Genomic DNA, 20,763 nt, shown 5'->3' on the forward strand with positions numbered 1-20,763 from the left:
TGAGGCCCATAGGGCTACTGTTTCTGTAGCGTGAGGCAGCTTGATGTACAAGTCCACCCCATGGACATGACGCTAGCATGTCGCAGGGACTTACCCCCAATCCAACCCTTGATGCTGAGTGTCAAGCAAGGAGGCACTGGGTCCCATTTTTGGTATGACCCGGCCGGGGATCGAACCCCGACCTCCCAGTCTCAGGGTGGACACTCTAACCACAAGGCCACTGAGCTGGTAATAGGAAATAGATCAGGAATTTAATGGAAGGTGTTTTTTTTTGGGGGGTTATTTTCTCATTTTGCCCTTATTAAAATCCCAATGGTACTACCGTATACGCCAGGGTTTCCCAAACTGTGGTGCGTACGGTGCACCCCTTGTGGTGCATGAACGCCCTCTAGGGGGTGCGTGACATGAAAAGGGTAATGGCGGTGTTATTTAAAAACCCAATTGCCGCCACCATTAATTCATCCATCGATTGCGTACTGCCAGGGTTTTTTTTAAAGTTATATTAATGACATAATTCAATGTTGAAAATGAGTGGTATACCCCTTTAAAGTGTAATTAGAGGTTTGGGTTGTGTAGTAACCCTGCAATAATGTAACTCGAGATATGTTCCATATAGTTGGTGTGTTGATTGGATAATGATATTCCAAAATGCTCTGGTGTGTGTCAAAATATTTTTTACACACAGCTTTTTTACACACAGCTCCATATACTGTAAGGATATTCTTTACCTGGACTTGAGAGAACAGAATCAGTAAACACAGCAGCTATACCAGCGCTGCTGACAGTCCTAATACACACTTAGCTCCATAGTTGTAAGGAGCGAACTAATGGCTAGCGTAAATATATATATGGAAATAAGAATAAGTACATATATATATTTAACGAATCATAATCAGAAAATAACAACATAAAAAAAACAATAATAACCCATTTTGTGCGGGAACCCCTTTTGGTGTTTTAACTAAGCATTATGGTATACTTTAGCTATTGAAAAATAGCAGATCTACAAGCTCATAGCGCGCCACCGAGTGGCGCGCTACGAGCTTGTAGGTCTGCTATTTTTGAAATATCGTGAAAATGAGGCACAAATCTTTGAATATATATTCATTCGGAATACTTTCTTTTTATTTCGACGTCAGGCCTAAATGGGATAAACGGCTCGCCTATACACTCCCCTCCCCAGAGAGAAGCTTTTCCCCGAAAAACTTCTCCCCGAAGGCCGGAAGAAAAGAAAGATATACCTATACCCTGGACAAGGCGTCAGCCATGACGTTGTCTTGTCCCTTTTTGTGACGTATCTCAATATTGAAATCCTGCAGTAGCAACGACCACCTCATCAGTCGAGTGTCATGGCCGCCCCAATGCATTTCCAATGGAAGTCACATGGTTTGTACGGCTTTCGGCTGTGTTCCGACTGCCCCCCTCCCCCTCATACAACAAAAATGTTGTGTCAAACCATGTGACTTCCATTGGAAATGCATTGCGAGCTTGCATCAGTAAACAAGTCTCATGCATCAGCTATACAACAATATGTTGTGAAGGTCTGAGTGAGGCCTTAGGAAGACAAGAGGGTTATGATCTGTGTACTGTACACCACAGCAGGTAACAGTCAATGAACACCAAACAGAGATTCAGCCGATATGAACTTGACATTCCCACTGTGCAATAGATTGGCTGTTTTCGCTATGAATTCACGTTTAGATTTTGACTTGCCCATCGGTGTTGCCTTTTGAAACATTGTACAGTACATTTGAAATAGGGTGTGAATTATGTTTAACGCTTTGTGTGCCCTTTCAACATTTTCAAAATAGTGACCCAGGGTGCCCAATGTTTTTTTTTATAAAAATCACCAAAAAAATTATAATGTTTTTTTTTTTTTAAGACGTCCACAGACGTCCTGGGCACCACATAGCGGTAATTCCCAGGACGTCTGTGGACGTCTTGGGCACAAAATGTGATTTGTTTGCTCATTCATTGACCTCCATATGCGTTTGTTCTGACGTGAAGGTGGAGGTTCTGATGACCCCTCCAAGGATTGAACACCTGAGGACGCCTCAGGCCACAGTCACCTTCGGACAAAACTTCCAGGTACTCTGCAGTATATCAGCCCTTTACTCTTTGTCGTACAAATGAATAGTTGATAGCTATAGTCTTGCGTAGCCAGACAACTATTCCACAACTTCCGAATGCTATAGAGTCTGGAACAACACCTCCCGAAATCTGAGTAAGGAAGCTGCCATTTCCATTCACGAAGATATATTTTAAAATGTCTTTACATTTTATTTTTGTATTTCCTTTTCTGCTAAACAACACGCTATATATGCTTAGGTGATTTATATTTATATTAGGATAAATTTGTGCGACTGTTAAGACGAAACAGAAGTGGGGAGGAGTCTCCACGTCCGCTTTATCGCTTGCTCGTGATAGAGCTTCCGTTACTCCAGACTGCATGAGAGAAGCATTTCACAATAAGGGCTTTTCTCGGCCCCACCTCTCTCCCTGTGTTTTAGGATCCAAGATGGCCGCAGCACCAGGAGGGGGTGGCCTTACTGGGCTGCATTCACAAATTCAAGACACCTGTCTTGCGTTTGTCTTGTGTCTGTGTTTAATGGCCACTCCAATGCATTTCCAATGGAAGCCCATATGGTTTGACCAAACATTGTGTTTGATGGGGGGGAGGGGGGCAGAACACATCCATCAAAGCTGTGTTCAGACACAAGTCAGGTGTCAGACACAAGACTTCTTGACAAGTGTCTTGAATGCAGCTCAGTAAGGTCATATGTCGACCCCGCCTGCTCACCTCTGCCCCACCCCCTCCTGGTGCTGTGGCCATCTTGGATCCTAAAACACAGGGAGAGAGGTGGGGCCGAGAAAGGCCCTTATTGCGAGAGGCAATAGTCTGGCAACGCGAGACCAGTTGATAGCTGATCTACAAGCTCATAATGCAAAGCGATGCAATGCATTGTGAGTTTGTAGAGCTGCCTTTTTTTTTGTGCTGTTTTTGAACAGTTGGAAACTTTTTGCATTGTTTCCTAACGTTCTGCCCAAGGCCATAACACACACAGGTGAATTCATACACGTTTCTATGTTTCCTTTCCCGGTGTGTAGGTGGACTGTGTAGCGACAGGACTCCCTGACCCCGAGGTTTCCTGGAGCCTCCCAGACGGAACCCTCATCAACAACGCTCTCCAGTCGGACGACAGCGGCCTTCGGAACCGCCGCTACGTCATCTTCGGCAACGGAACGCTGCTCCTCCAGCAGATGGGCAAAAAAGACGAGGGCGACTACACCTGTTACGCCGAGAACAAACTAGGCAAGGACGAGAGGAAGGTGAGCGTCAAGGTGGCACCCGACGTCCCGAAGATCAGCTTCAAATCACAGTCGCTGGTGACGGCGAGGTTGGGAGAAGCTGCTAGGCTGATTTGTCACGCGTCGGGGGATCCCAGGCCTCGCATCGTGTGGATCTCGCCGGGGAATGAAGTGATATCGTCCTCGTCGGATCGCTATCAGGTTTTGCACGACGGCATGTTGGTGGTCAAGAGGGTGACCCTTTCCGATCAAGGGAATTATGCGTGTGTGGCTCGAAATCCGGCCGGCGACGACATTAAAAACATGCAACTGGAGGTGGAGTCCCAGGAACCCCACATCGACGGAGTCCGAGGGGAGCGCGCCACAAAGGTCGTGGCTGTAAACTACCAAACGACGATGCTGGACTGCAGAGCGGAAGGGAAGCCAGAGCCAAAGGTCTCGTGGGCCACACCTTATGGCGTCTCACTCCCGACCCCCTACCTAGGCGGTCGCTTCCAAGTACACCGGAACGGGAGCTTGGAGCTGAGAGGAGTGAGGAAAACAGATGCCGGAAGGTACGTGTGTCTCGCCAAGAACCGCCTGGGCGAAGCGGCTCTGTCGGTCGAGCTAGAGGTAGCGTCACTGGCGGAGAAGCCGAGCTTCGTCACGCCCAGTATCGAAATCCTTCCCATCAAGCCAGACAGCGGCGAGCTGACGCTGGAGTGTCCCGCCCGCGGCAAGCCGCACCCGGATTTTCTGTGGATCCTTCCCAACGGGAAAGAGTTGACCCCCGGCGTCACTCTCCAGCGTTTCACCCACCACCCCGGAAACGGAACTCTCGGGATTTCCCGGCCGGTCGCGAGTGACAAAGGGGTGTACAGGTGCGTGGCGAAAAACGTTGCGGGACAAGCCGAGAAGCAGTATGCCCTGGAAGCAGGAAGGAAGCCCGTGATCAGAGGAACTCCAGGTAACTTATTTTGTTCATGTCTCACACTTGCATACTGCCAACAGTTTATCTGACAATCCAAACTAAAAGCTGCCCCATCGATAGTGTCACTCACTTCAATTCCTAATTAGATACAGGTTTTCACCGTGGGAGCTCGTTCTTCTCTCCACGACACGCCTGTGCCAAAATGAGGGACCTCGTCTTTCTTTCATTTAATTTAATCAAGTAATTAAAAAATGATGGCCGAAACCGAATACCGAATATAGGAAACAGTTGGCCGAAAACCGAATACCGAATATCCAAATATGATTAATATTATATCTTTTTTTCCTACCATTGCTGTCATGGCCGTACCTTAAAGCTACCTGATTTATGGCAAAATAAATGGTTATGGAAAAACTGAACTTAAATAATAATCACTATTATGGGTCCATAAAACATTTATTCAGCTCTTTTGAATGCATTCATTGCATACACTATTCGGTGATATTTTCTGCCTATTCGGGCCGAAACCGAATAGGCCGAAAATGCATTTCTAGCCATTTTCTGCCTAATATTTTCTGCGGACGAATATTCGGTGCATCACTAATCTTTTTTTAAAAAATTGCTATTACTCACATGTTAGACAGCCTCCACACGGATCTGACTCGCGCGTTGCCGCGCGCACGCTTAATAGTCCTTTTTCTCCTCAAAATGAGACAAACTGCGATCTTTGAGACCTTATATAAGTCTAAACTTTGATCACGCTAAGAAAATGAAACCATTCCACGCCGATGCATCGCCTGGAATGAGAATCTGCGTCAAATATGGACGGCTATCACTTCCGGGGCAGGCGGACGGACGTGACCCGTCTTGTAAGCTCATAGGGCGGATTTCTATGGCACTGGCGCCACGTTCTGGCTTATAGGGGTATCGTGCATTGTGTTAAACTGTTCCTCATTTTTATGTGGAATAGAACCCCTGGCTGGCTTCCTTCCCCCGGACCCCAATTTCAGAACCAGGGTTTTGCAGCAGGACACTATCAATTGATATGAATTTGCTGTTGCTTGTTAACTGGGTTGGTTATAGCCTGGTTCCAGACAAATCTGGTTGGCCGTCACCATTTCGGCCGTGAATTGAGTGGGGACAGACTTAACCCATTCTGGGCGGGGACCCCTTTTGGTGTTTTAAACATTATGTTATAATTTAGCTATTGAAAAACAGCAGATCTACAAGCTCATAGCGGCGCGCTACGAGCTTGTAGGTCTGCTATTTTTGAAAAATCGTGAAAATATTTATTTCGGATTTAGAAGATTTTTTTTAAATTTCGACATCAGTCCTGGGTTAATCTGCCTGGGCAATTGCAAAGGCAGATGAAGGCTGGCTACGCAAGGCTACCCATTAGCTACTACCATAGCAGCAGCTACTCTTCCTGGGATCCATGAAGATACATTTCATTATATAATATGAAAACATTTTACATCTTTTTTTATACGCGGTGTTAGTACATCATTTCATAAATATAACATCTTAGTGATATCTCAACAACCATAGTTAAAACCCCCCAAAAAACAGATACTGCTACGAAACATTAAATATTGTGCAGTAGGCCTATGTGTTAGCCATAATCAAAAAGCAGATTCCTTGAGATATTTATTTAATTTATTTATTTTTAATCAGATTTTACGTGTTGCCTGTATGAGTTGAGTGGTGATGGAAGACTATGTGGCACTTTCATTGCTCTGTACATTACTGTGTATAGAGTGTGTCGCGTTACATCAGGCAAGCGTAAAGAGACCTTGTGATGAATGTCTGGTGTTGCAGGTGTGTTCATCAGAGCTATAAACCTCAGCCTGCGATATACAGGACGGCCAGGACTTTAGATGAAACAATGCCTCTGTCAGAAGACAGCAGGGAAATATGAAGTCTATCCTCCACCAAAGGGCATGAGCAGAGCTTTTTTTGAGTCTGAAATGTCTGTTATTAGGACATTTGTTTTGCTGTGTGAATAGGATAGGACTATATCAACAATTGTCATTGTCGTTCCCATTTCACACCCATTGTCCAGGTGGCATTAGGATCGCGTACGGCCAGAGCCTGACCCTGCCTTGCTCCGCAGACGGCTGGCCGCAGGCCACCGTCGCCTGGACCCTGCCCAACGGCCTCGTCATGGACAGGCCCCAGACCGTCGGCCGCGTCTCCTTCCTCGCCAACGGGACGCTCCGGCTCAACGAGGTGGCCACGTTCGACCGGGGGACGTACTCGTGCAAGGCCTCCAACGCGCTGGGCTCGTCCACGCTGGCCTACCCGGTCGTGGTCATGGTTTTCCCGCCGCGCATCACCAGCGCGCCGACCTCCGTCACCAAGGTGACCCGAGGGTCGCCGGTGAGCATACGGTGCGTCGCCAGCGGCATGCCCAGGCCGGACATTTCGTGGACGCTGCCCGGACGCACCACGCTGGTGCCCCATAACCGCTTCTCGGCGCAGGGCGGGATCCACATGACGGAGGAAGGCAGCCTCGTCATACAGCACCCCGTGCTCACGCACTCTGGGATCTACAAGTGCAACGCTCGGAACGCCCTCGGAACCGACTTCAAAGCCACGTACCTGCAGGTGAACTGACATTGACAGCGTGCGGTTCTATCAGTCAAACATGGTGACAAAGAGGTGTGCATACATAGATGAGTTGCCTTTCATGTGGACACTGTGTGGGTGGTGGTGTGTTTTAGCCAGTGTTGTTTTCGTCGACTAAAACTAAGACGAAGAATGTTCGTCGACTACCATTTTCCACTGACGAAAACTAAATGGAAACTAAATGAAAACTAAGCTATGATGACTAAAACTATAAGACTAAATATACTGACAATTTTGTCAACAAATAAAAACTAGACTAAAATGTTAGGAAAGGGACTAGTGGACAAGATATCTACTATAAGTCATTTTACAATTAGTTGCACGCTGAAAATAGCCGATATACAATCTCACAGCGCGTCGCAGCGCGACGCGTTGTGAGCTTGTAGATCGGCTATTTTCAGCAAGTGAAAAAATCAGTCATTACGACGGCATCAAGGCCCGCCAACACACATTTTGTTCAACTGTAGATTTAGTCGACTAAAATCTTGTGATATTTAGTCGACTAAAACTAGACTAACACTAAAACATTCCGGGTGACTAAAATGTGACTAAAACTAAATGAAAACTATTCAAGAGACTATGACTAAAACTGAAATAAAAATGTGCTGCCAAAAACAACACTGGTTTTAGCCCATTGGCTAAATTCTCAGCTCAAGACCCAAAAGAGACATTTGGTGTCTCCCTCCCGGGACCCAAACGTACAAAAAAAAAACATTATGAATTATGAAACATAATCGGTACGCAGGTTTGGTCATTTCAAACAAGATTTCAAAAAAATAAATTTTATTTTTCTATTAATGCGAGAAAAACGGCTTCTATTATAGCATGCCGTTTCTATTAGCTTGGATTCCCCATCGATAATGTCACTGGTAAGTGGGTTCTCTGGCACACACACCCCGAGTAGACAAAAATGGTTAAATCTCGTAATGAGGTATTTTCATATGTATATGAAAAAACATGACCTCGTGTTTGGGAACCACTGTTTTAGCCCACGTTTGTTTTGGAATATTCAGCACCCTCGGATGGACAGACATTTTACAGACAGGGTGACATAATCTTGTGCATGGAGTACATAAGCAGACAAACTGACAGCGTCTTTCTTTTAGGGTGTGACATTTGCCACAATCCCCTTAGAAGGGTCTGGAGCTGACAGCCAAATTCCAATACCCAAAAATCTCGGCCACTCGCTCACTCACACTCGCTCACTCCAGCATGGCGGTGTTACAGTGAAATTGGTGACCATGCCGAAATATGTGACCATTCTTGTTGACTTCACGTAACTTACATGGAAGTATTTACGTGGCCTAAATACCAGCTAGGTTGAACTCTGCTAAACAAACTGCAACGATTTACATTCGGACACTGACAGATTATGTGATTGTCTACAGTACGATTTTCACATATTTCAGCAGGTCACCAATTTCACCGTAGCACCACCATGGTGGAGTGACAGTGACTGAATGTGAGTGATCGAGTGGCCGAGATTTTGGGTATTGGAATTTGTCTTATGGCCTTTATTATTTTATGGACCCCTGGTTTGATATGCATTACGTCATGGATCCCTATTTGATATGTTTCCGACCTATTCTTCTTTTTTTTTTCTGCGACCCCGATCTACACTGTAAAATCCTCCTTAATTTAAACAAACAACATTTGTACAAAATGACAACCCCCTATAAAGGGTGAATCTTTTATCTGGGGTACCCATGGAACCCCCCCAAGGTCCCCAAAGGTTCCCCAGTGCTTTACACTACCTACAGTTGCCATGAGAGACTCTCTAAGAAGAGTTTCCATTGCAGTTTTCACTTTAGATTACAGTGATGGTTTTAAAACATGCAGTGTGAAGTGTTTAAAGGACTTTTTTTTAGATTGTTATTAGAGAAAGTAAAAGATGAGTGTTGTTGTTGTTATTATTATTATTATTATATATTTTTTTCTTCATTTGCTGCTTTCCTTCGTTTTAACGATTTTAGCTATTTTTGACAGGGGGGGTGGGGGCATTTGAACACGTGGCTAAATATGTATATTCGTACAACATTTTACGTCGATTTCTTTATTGATATTTACTATAGTCCTACTGGACCCCAGGAAATTGCATCTGGCCACAAAAGATCACGGGATCAACTGCATGTGAAGGGGGATATACCATAATGTGTGTCGTAGCCTCAATATGTCAGTATGCCCCTTCACATTCAGTAGATCCCGTGATCTTTTGTGGCCAGATGTAACCTCGCATCACAAGGCTTTCAAAATTGCCATGTGAACCGGTCTGGAGCGGATGATATCGTTACGTCATGTTGTAGTCATTGTTTTGTAGTTATAAGGCAGGAACCATCATCTGGAACTTAATTTCATCATCTGGAAAATAATACCGGAAGAATAACAAAAGCTATGAGGGAAAAGGAATGAGGGAAAATGAAGTTCCAGATTGATGGTTCCTGCCTGATGACTACAAAACAATGACTACAACATGACATAGCGATATCATTCGCTCCCGACCGGATCATAAACCCGAAAAGGAATGCTGCCCAGGCTAGGCCAGATGTAATTTCCTGGGGTCTAGTAGGACTATAGTAAATAATAATAAAGAAATCGCCGTAACATTTTGTAAAGAAAAATACATATTCAGCCACGTGTCCAGCTTGGCTGAATTCCCTTGTCCCCCTGTCAAAAATAGCTAAAATCATTAAAATGAAAGAAGGCAGCAAATTAACAAAATGTAACACTCATCTTTTACTTTCCCTAATAACAACCTAAAACATGAACCTTAGTTGAAAATAACACAAAGTTGTCCTTTTTATGGGGATATTACAGACACATAAACATTGTCGACAATGTATTTTTAACCATTACAGTGCACTTTACAAGATGATTGTCCTTTTGTGTGTGTTCTGTTTTCAGTGTAAAAAAATTAACTGAGTTTGTGATATTTTTAATCAATTTAAAAGTGTCTTAAAGAATCGGATCATTTCTGTGATACTGTGTGAGAAACTCGTACATAATGCCTACAATTTAACAAGAAGAAGGAAAAAAACATATTCTACAATATGCTATTCAACTAGTCTAAGCCTTCTTATTTGTGATAAGACATTTTCAGTAATGTGTCAAACACACCTACATATTGTGTTCTATGAATTAATGTTGGAATAGGATTTGATTCAGAATCTAGCAGTGGTGGAACAAGTACTCACGTAAAATGCAATGTAGAACTACTCTGTTACAAGTTACAAGTCCGGAATTCAAAATGTATTTGAGTAAAAGTACAAAAGTATTGGCATCAAACTGTACAGTATCGGTACAAAAAGTAAATGTATACGCAGAATGTCACTTCAAGTATTCAAATGTATACGAATCTTTTGAAAATAGCAGATCTGCTATTTTTATATATAGGGCTGAAGTGGTTAATGTATGTTTTGTAATAATAATAATAATCAAAATCTACAAAGTAACTAGAAACTAAAGCTTTCAAATAATTGTAGTGGCGTAAAAGTACCATATTTGTCTCTGAGATGTAGTGAATTAGAAGTAAAAGTACTGGAAATTGTAGTACAGTACAGTACAGTACAGTACAGTACAGTACAGTACAGTACAGTACAGTACAGTACAGTACAGTACTTAAGTAAATGTACGTATAGTTACTTCCCACCACTGGTCAGTTAAAGCATTGTCATGAGGTCTAAAGGAAAAAAAAGGAGGAATTCTATTTGTATTTTGTTAACTTTGTGTTGTTGGTCGGTGAAGAGTTTGGATCAAACTAATGCAGTTGCAGGGGTGATGGGGCTGAATAACAGGACCCAACATTGTACTGATATAATCAACTTGAACTTGAACTTAACCACATGAACCCTAGCATGCCTTGACATGACGTCATCAGAGGTGACCATTTGGCAAAATAAGCGAACATTCAGCAAAGAAATCTACAAGCTCACAGAACTTGTAGATTGGCTATTTTCGGTGAAAGGATTCCGAGGGAAAACAGGAGGGAACCTATTAGCCTTCTATAGAGGTCAACGAATATACTGTATAGTGTCAAGATGAGTCGTGGCAAAGTTGTACCTTCGCAGACTCTATTGTGCTAATTATGATGGGCTTCATAATGGGTGGATAATATGGTATATTACTTGTGTTTGCATACAATTTGCTAAATCTACTATATGCCCCATATGCCTGAGGCTGGCCTTGAGCAGGCTGCGGCTCTGTCGAGAAAATACTATTTATGCTGTCTTCTGTCATGTCATTTTTCTATTAAACACATATCAAAACACTTGTTTAATATGTTTCCTGGCGACACCCACAAGGAGATTGTATTCCACTATGCATTGCAATATACAGTGTGTATATGCAGTGGTGGAAAGTAATTAAGTACATCATTTACTTAAGTACTGTAGGCTACTTAAGTACAACTATGAGGTATTTGTACTTTACTTGAGTAATTCCAAATTCCAATACTTTTACTTCTACTCCACTATACATCTCGGATCCAAATATTGTACTTTTACTCCACTACAATTCTTTGAAAACTTTAGTTACTATAGTTACTTTGTAGACGACCTGCCGTGGTACAAACTGGACGAACCAAGGCCAATATATTATATTCAGGTCTGAACGCAGCTTATCCGACACAAATTAACTAATCTTTCTCAGCTGTACAATCTAACTGCATGATGATCCAGTCGACCAGTCATCTACGCAGACAGCCGACCAGTGGCGTTTCCAGGAATTACATTTTGGGCAGGCACGATGTGTTCATTGTCGTCCAACAATCAGTAGCAAAGGTTTTCAAAGAGATATACCTGCCAGACAGTAGGATACAAAGGCTGAAAGGCATGCATTTGCATTCGCATGGGTGATTGAGGGTCGCGCTCTATACGCGCAACGGCCAATCAGCTGTCCACTAATAGTTCTCAGGTCTTGTTTTTGGATTTTGGCCAGGCAGAAAATGGATTTGGACAGGCGGATGCCTGTCCTCGCCTTATTGTAGATACGCCTCTGCTCCCGACCCAAACACTGAGTGAGGAGGTAAACTTGTTGATTAAACATAATGTGCCACGAAAAATTGCTTCCAAAGCTTGTTATTTTTGCATCGAGGAGGTATGTGTCCAAACTGTCCATACTATGATGATCGGCCAACAAAAGACATCTCCCTCCCAGTGAGTGAAGCGCACTGATGCCTGATTTATTCTTCGTCGTACAAAGTATGAAGTATACACGTTAGGATCCAAGAGGACTGTGCATAAAATATCAGCTTTTTATTTTACTGTTGGAAATCTTCCACCAAAGCACCGATCTGCTTTAAGGAACATTCATCTGTTGATACTTCTCAAATTAGTTAGTAACTGCGAGAGTGAGGTCTAGCCAACACCAACTCGGGATTCCTGGATCGCTGCCCTCCACAAATTCCTATCCATCATCAGGTTCTTGAGCTCTGCAGTGTTGTTAGCCAAGCTGTCGCGCCGCAGCACGTCTACATAGGTGGTACACTTCTTTCCCCTCCTGGCTTTGCCCTGCGTTGGCTCCCATAGAGTCAATGTACTTGCCTCAAGTTCTGGGTGCCTGACGCAGTGCCCTGCCAACCTCATCCTTCTCTCTCTGACTTTGTCCGTGACCCGTGGTAGGTCCCCACAGAGGTCCACATTTCTGATGCGGTCCGTCCATGTGACACCTAGTGCCATTCGTAGCATTCTTGTGTAGTCTCCAGGTTGTACTGTGAGGGTCCATGTCTCGGCCCCATACAGCAGTACTGACTCCACAGTAGCTATGAACAGCCGCCTCTTCAGACTTCAAAAACGTATGGTTTAGTATACGGTTTACAACAACTTTTTGAGGAAAAGCCCTATTGCATCAAAAGTGCTCTAGAAACTGTATCGGCAGACAACCTCTCAGCTCACGGACTTGCAGCTTTTAGTTGCTCATTCAGCAGTGGTAGGATATGCAGATTTTGTACGTGTCACTATGAATGATGACTTATAACATGGGTTCCCAAAGTGGGGTCCGGGGACCCCTGGGGGTACTTGAGGGAGTTCCAGGGGTTACCTAACTCAATTAGAGATAGTTAGGAACCAAAGGCACCCTTATGGGTCTGTAACTCAGAGAGTGTACAAATGGAACCAAATGGACCCTAACGGGTCCATTTGGTTCCATTTGTACACTATCAGAGTTAAATTAACAGTGGTTTTACAATATAAATTGGGGTACCAGAGATAGAAATGCCATTAAATCGGGGGTCCGTAGCATAATGCGTGTGAAATATAGGGGTCCATGAAATGAATATGTTTCGGAATCACTGCTAGAGCCGTAAAAATCCTCCCTTATCGGGGTCACTGGCATATGTTTTCAAATGGGGGTCCGCGGCCTAATAAATGTTGATTTGGGGGTCCTTGACACGAAAAGGTTTGGGAACCACTGACTTACAGTATAAGATAGTGAGTGAGGAGATTGTGTTCTCAGGACAAAGGAAACTCATGCATACCATTTGAAGTGTATTTTGATACTACACAGGCATTCCCGCCTGATGTTAATGACATTTTAAAGACATTTTCTTTTGGCCAGAATGATATAGCCCTTCCAAACCTGAGAAGGTAGCAGTTGATGGACATATTTCTGGAAAGGCTGTAGAGAAATGGACATTATTCAGGACTCTTCCTTTCCTTATTGGAGAAAGGATTGAAGAAAGCAACAAGTTCAGGCAGCTCTACCTCGTGGCCAGAGAAATAGGAGATATTATTCTTGCACCAACTATTACAACACTCATTGTTTATGACAGATTTCAGTGAGCTGTTTCCTGGTGCTTTCACACCTAAGCTGCATTTCCTAGTGCATTACCCTCGGCTCATCCTTGAGTACTACGGGCCACCTCGGTCCCATTGGTGCATGAGGTTTGAGGCCAAACATTTCTTTTTCAAGAGAGTTGCCAGAGATCACCAATATCTTTGTAAACATTTGTCAGACTCTAGCGAAGAGAAATCAGCTTCGGCAGTGTTGGGATTGGCAGACCTCAAGTCTCATCAAAGATGATGCACAACCAGCAGTCAGTGAGTTGTCCCTTCGAGAACTTCCAGTGAACTTGCAGGCTCATTCTAAGAACTTGGAGGTTCCCATTGGTGTTGATGAGAAGCTCTGGAAGAGTAAACGTATATTGTTTTGGACTCTTGTCAAGTATTGCGGCTGGGGATTTCTTAATTCTTGATCTTGTGCATGGAGAGCAGATACCACTGTTTGTGAAGATGTGACAGGGGTCAGCTTTTTCTTTTTGTTTGTGTTATGTATAATGGCCTTATTTACTTGTAAATCAGTAATGTTGTTTCCCTTCTGTCATGTATATTACTGTCTTAATGTGCTGTTGTGTTAATGCAGGGGTTCTCAACGTTTTTGGCCGGGGACCCCCGGAAATGCTTTGGCAATGTCTCGGGACCCCCGCCCCGCCCCCTCCCGACCCCCAATATAAATTGACTGCTACAATAACCTTAACCCATTTTGGGCGGGAACCCCTTTTGTTGTTTTAAGCAAAAGGGGTTATAATTTAGCTATTGAAAAATAGCAGATCTACAAGCTCATAGCGCGCCACCGAGTGGCGCGCTACGAGCTTGTAGGTCTGCTATTTTTGAAAAATCGTGAAAATAAACTTTTAAAAAATATATATATTTTTCTTTTTTAAAAAATAATAATTTGGGGACCCCCTAAAATAATTTGGCGACCCCCCGAGGGGTCGCGACCCACGGGTTGAGAACCCCTGTGTTAATGCAATGTTTCTCCCTGGGTGTCTGAGTGTATTTGTTCATTGTGTTCTTGAACGTCTCCCTGATCGCTGATGAACACCGGCTGCACACGCCGTTGAGGGGCGGGCCCATGAGGTGCATTCAAATGGCCAACCTCGGTCTGCAGGAAGGCAGCGAGGAGTAAAGGTTGTGCCGGCTGACAGCTCTCAGGAGCGCCGTGCGAGAGAGGATTGTGACAGTGCAGAGGGGACTTGATCCACTGTTCCCACGCCAAGCCATCGAGTCGGGACAGTGACAACTCGAGCGTGTCGAGTCATCCTGTGAGGGTGATCGACATCGCTGGAAGGGGAGATCCAGTGAGGGAGAGAGCCGGATAGAGACGAGCCTAGACCGTGGTAACCGAACGGAGAGAGACGGAGACCAGAGGGTACTGCACGCCAGACACAGACAGACCCAGGTTATGCCTGGGTTGCCTGTAATTAGTACCGAACCGACGCAGTATATGCACCTGTCTACGGCTACATCTTAGCATGGGATAAATGTAAATGGAACAGTTGAATTGGCGCCAGCTTTCCTGTGTGTTACAGTACAATAAGTAGACGCCTGCCCTTGGGACACCGGACTGATGGTCCTCTGAAGCACCCCACACTTTAATAGCACATCCAAATGATGAACTGAACGTTTTAAACAGTTATAGTTCTTTCTTTTGGTTTTTTATTTTGGTTAATTGTTTATTTTAGGTTTACTTAGTGTTTAATACTTTTAGGATTAGGGTTTTAGCTTTTCTATTAAAGATTGTGTTTTTACGGCCATATAGAGTGCCATTGTCTTAGATAAATAAAACATTTGATATTGTAAGCCCCCTACAAAAACCGTTTCCGCCTCAGTCCTTCTTCCTGGTACTCCGAATTGCAATGCTCTTTTACCTGGTGAAAAACACGAACCTTGTGTGTACCTTATCTATTTAATGAATATATTGAAAGGAGTTCTTGGTCTCGCTATTAAATCAAGTGGCGTAGTCAGCAGACTTAAAAGGGTCTATTGAGTTACACAGTAATATGCACCTTGCACTTTTAAACAGTGCGCCTGAATATTAGGTTCTATGGTCCTCATTCACAAAGGAGAAATACGCCAGAGTGTAACGGAAGCGTAACGGAAGCGTATACAGATGCGGGAAATTCCGTCCGATCACGCTACGTTGTTTTGCCGTGCAATTCAAAGAGCGGTGTGTACCACAGGTACGCAGGTGTATGTCATAAAGAATGCGAGCGGGTGCCAAATGATCGGAAAATCACCCGACAACTTAATTTGCATTGATCCACGCCCCATTTCACACCATAAAAGGCGTCAAGCATGACTCAGCAGACAGCAGTAAAAAAACAAAAAAGAACTATAGGCCTTACAGCTCAAACGAAATAGAGGTCCTCCTGACGGAATGCAACAAAATAATGATATTTTCCAGTATAGTGGCTTCACAAATTAAAATAAAAATGATTGCTGGAAAGAAATTAGGCTATATTAGGAAATTAAAAGAAAATGATCTGACCATGTCAAGCGCCGGAGCGACGACCACCACCTGCTTTTTTTTACATCCATATACCATTACATTTGTGGGTGATTCTTTATATTGTCTACTCTATAGCCTACCATTAAACTATATAAATCATTTCCCCAAGCTTACAAAACGGTGAACGCTGCTCCGCACCGCTGCAGCAATGTCAAGCTGACTTACGGCATAAAATGCAGCTTGGCCATTTATTTATTTAAGTTCGGGACCAAGGCAGCAAGCTAGCGTATACTTGGCAATTATATTATAAAGCCTTTTCTTTTCTATTGAACAATTGCTCACTCACACCTTTGCAGAGGTAAAACATATATCCGATATTTTTATCAGAGCTGCATTGATTCATGCGGGGAATAGATAATAATATCATCTCACTGTCATCTGTCTGAATGCCATGTGGAGAATGGATTTGTTCTGATCATGGACACGTAGGCATAGGCCTATAGCTATTTAAAATTTCAACCATATACGGCGGGTAGCCTCCTCTTTGTCAGATCTAAGTGCAGGTTCATTTATGATGATGTCGTCATATTAAAATGATTCGCGAATTTCGCGGGACATTTGGCACCAAACTTGATTGATCTCATCAATGTAGTAGCCTACAGCCTAGCTATAAATTCCCCATATTATAATTAATTAAGGTGCACTGGCTTAAAACTATGACTGGCCGAATTGCACGCGCTGATGCAATAATGTGGACTTCTATTTTTTTATAGGGCTAATTAGCCCTCGTGACTGCTGTCTGTCTGTCAGACCGGCATGTCTGTGAACCATAGAAATAATCTGTTGTGTCCGGGCCGGGCTCACCGCACCGTTATATTCATTTTCCAATGAATTCGTACAGTGCAGAATGCAGATAAGTGTATGTTCTTATTATAATTGTGAGTTTATTTTTTAACATGCAGCGTGAGTCCGCGAGAGCCGATCTACAAGCTCACAACGCGTTGCACTGCGAGTAGAAAGCTGTCAAGTGCAGCGCAATCGCGCATGCTAAAAATATCCTAATAAATAAATAAAAAGGTGTCGGGTTTGCAGGGGCAGTTTCTGTATGGGACTCTAGGCTAACCTGCCTCTAGAATGCATGCATTTAGGCATCCGAGTGATACTTGGCTTTTATATAAGCTATCATTTGTTTATGTGCTGACCAATGTTTTGGACACATGCCTACATATTTTATCTGAGATTTGGGGACTTTTAATTGATTCAGAATGAAGACTAAAGCCTTCTGAATAAATCTACGCAAGCAGTACACGACCCTCTGAGCTGGCGCAGCTTATAGCGGAGTTTCCGACCAAACAACGTCACCGTAAAGTTCACGTTCAAGTTCATGAATTCCCACGTAATGTGGGAATCCACGTAAATGCCAGTCCGCTCACGCTCCGCTCACGTTACGTAACGTTATGAGCGTAAACGCCGTTGTGAATGAGGCCCTATGTGACTAATTTCGGCCACCGGTCACAAAGATAACCCTAATTCTGCATATTAGGGCACATTGGATTCTTGTTGGGAACCTTTTCTCAACAGTGGAATTTAAAAGCCATCTTCATTCATACCACATCAGAGAGACAGACGAGCCTGGAGATGAGGTGGACTATCATGCTTTGGATGCATAATGTTCAAACGCCCTTTCAAGCCGTTTGAACATTAAGTATGGTAAGAATGGTAAATCGTGCAAAAGGTTTTTCCCCAGTGTGGATAAGGTGGTGTCTCTTCAGATTACCTACATGACTGAAACTCTTTTTACACCGTTTACAAACTAAAGGTTTTTCCCCAGTGTGGATAAGGTGGTGTCTCTTCAGACTAGCTAAATGACTGAAACCCTTGTTACACTGTTTACAAACGAAAGGTTTTTCCCCAGTGTGGATAAGGTGGTGTCTCTTCAGATTAGCTAAATGACTGAAACCCTTGTTACACCGTTTACAAACGAAAGGTTTTTCCCCAGTGTGGATAAGATGGTGTGTCTTCAGATTAGCTAAATGACTAAAACCCTTGTTACACCGTTTACAAACGAAAGGTTTTTCCCCAGTGTGGATAGGGTGGTGTCTCTTCAGATTAGCTAAATGAATGAAACCCTTGTTACACTGTTTACAAACGAAAGGTTTTTCCCCAGTGTGAGTGCGCTGGTGTATCGTCAGAGAATATAAGGTAGTGAAGCTTGTGTCGCACTGTTTACAAATGAAAGGTTTTTCCCCAGTGTGGATAAGCTGGTGTGTTTTAAGATTACCTAACTGACTAAAACTCTTGTTACACTGTTTACAAACAAAAGGTTTTTCCCCAGTGTGGATAAGATGGTGTGTTTTAAGATTACCTAAATGACTGAAACTCTTGTCACACTGTTTACAGTTGAATGTTTTTTCTCCGGTGTGGATACGCTGGTGTGTCTTCAGATCAGCTAACTGACTAAAACTCTTGTTACACTGTTTACAAACGAAAGGTTTTTCCCCAGTGTGGATAAAATGGTGTGTCCTCGGATTAGCTAACTGACTGAAACTCTTGTCACACTGTTTACAGTTGAATGTTTTTTCTCCGGTGTGGATACGCTGGTGTCTCTTCAGATGACCTAACTGACTGAAACTCTTGTCACACTGTTTACAAATGAAAGGTTTTTCCCCAGTGTGGATAAACTGGTGTGTCCTCAGATTAGATAACCGACTGAAACTCTTGTCACACTGTTTACAAATGAAAGGTTTTTCCCCAGTGTGGATAAACTGGTGTGTCCTCAGATTAGATAACCGACTGAAACTCTTATCACACAGTTTACAGGCTTGGGGTTTCTTTCCCGTGTAAGATGGCTGTCGTGTCTTTACTTCTCCTGGTTGAGTTAACGTCTCGGTAAACTGCTGATGGTTGTAGGATCTAGACGTGTCGGTGTCTTCTTTCTTCTGGCTGGTTATAGAGCCGTTGATTGGCTGACGGGCTGCTGAGATAATCTGTCCATTCCTCGACATTTGGCAGTAGGGGTCGTTGTGGCTCTTCTTCACGGAACAGGCAACCTGAGTCTGGGAGGAGTCAGCACCTTCCAGGATGCCTGGGTCAACGTCAAAGCTTTTGCTACACATGGCATGGAATATAGTTCCGTTGTTCTTGGAAGATTCGTCCGATGTTGACCTCATGTCTCTGAAAGGAAGACAACGTCACTAACACGCTCAGACAAAGTGGGTGTCTAAACTCATTTTCACCCTTTATATGGGTTGACGGACATCTTTTCTGACGTCACGCACAATTGCTATAACAATGTCGATTTGTGCAGCCACCGCTGCAGTTTGTGCGTGTGTCCTGAACATGACACGTTCTTATTACACCTCCACCCACTGCAATGTGAAAAATCACACCCGTGTGAACTGAGTGGTGTAAGGTCTTATATAGCCTGATCAGCTGTGGGTGAACTGGGTGACCGTAGCAACCATGCTAATTTTTTGCGCACAGACAGACTAACAAAGCCAGTTGTAGGAGTGGTTTACACCACTCAAAAAAACATGTAACACCACCACAGGGAGTGCAGTGCCCGGTATCGAGTCCGTCGGATACGCCGTTGTCCAGAATCAGCATACAAGGCCCTGATCACCCCTATATCTCCATATATGGAGCTGACCTGTTCTGACATCACATGATGCTCTGACATCTGCAGCAACTGAGAATGGCAGATTAATAATATAAATGAGTGTGTGTACGTGTACGCGTACGTGTGTACGTACGTCTGTAATACACATAACTTGAGAACCGTTCGCCCCACCGACACATTTTCACACGCATTCCACACCACCACAGGAAGTGCAATGCTCGGTGTCAAGGCTGTCGGATCGCCGGTTGTCCAGAACCAGCACAAAAGCCACTGCCCAGGCTCTGGACATCTCCATATATGGAGCTGGCCTTTTCTGACTAGGGCTGGCCAAATGGAGACATTTTATGAATCGGTTAACATCAGGCCTTGCCGGCTAATTAAAATGTGCTATTTTTATCAATTAAAAAAAGACAAATAGCCGGCTACAACAGGGTTTTTGGAGTCCCAGTCCGACGGGGAAATTAGCAGCCACAATGTTATGTCGTGAACACATGCACTGTGACGCACACACTTTCCCAGTAGCCTAATAGAATAGCCGATCTACAAAGCTCACAAAGCACTGTGTGCTTGTGTTTCGAGACCACAAAATGTAACGACATACATTTCGGCCATTTGAAAATAGCCCATCTACAAGCTCACAATGCATCACGATGCGATGCAATGTGAGCTTGTAGATCTGATATTTTCATATGATTTTTGAAAATTTGTGAAATGGGACAATGCACAATGGGTACTTTCTACTTTCAGTACATTTTGATACCAATACTTATGCAATTTTAGTCAAGTGCATTTTGAAACCCAGAATTTAACTTTTTCCTACATACAAACGTATGTGCGTTTGTGATTGTACAAGAGCAGTCAAATCTTACAAACGGAATGGACCCGTTCGTTAAGAGTCCATTCTTGCTCTCCGATTTAAATCAACACCAGGGATTTTGCTGCGCACGCATTTGTTCGCCACGTTGGAGTGTTCATTTGTGTTTGTGTGTTGCACACGTTGTGAATGCCCTCCACTAAGGCCTTGGCCTTCGCACAGAGCAGGCTTTTGACTCGGGGTGGAAGAAGGGATCTTTGT

General features: G+C 43.7%; 1 protein-coding gene across 1 annotated transcript in view; it reads left to right on the forward strand.

Annotated features, from left to right (window-relative positions):
• LOC306924521 (matrix-remodeling-associated protein 5) overlaps positions 1-7,116 on the forward strand; it is a 51,029-nt gene extending 43,913 nt beyond the window's left edge. Inside the window, exons 14-16 of the mRNA XM_079503069.1 lie at positions 2,008-2,088; positions 3,109-4,255; positions 6,282-7,116. Coding sequence (XP_079359195.1) covers positions 2,008-2,088; positions 3,109-4,255; positions 6,282-6,835 — 1,782 coding nt within the window. The 3' untranslated portion in view covers positions 6,836-7,116. The remainder of the gene's footprint in view (positions 1-2,007; positions 2,089-3,108; positions 4,256-6,281) is intronic.
• Positions 7,117-20,763: the final 13,647 nt, after the last annotated feature.

The sequence above is a fragment of the Electrona antarctica genome (assembly GCF_951216825.1).
Source record: "Electrona antarctica genome assembly, chromosome: 1".
Classification (NCBI taxonomy): Eukaryota; Metazoa; Chordata; class Actinopteri; order Myctophiformes; family Myctophidae; genus Electrona; species Electrona antarctica.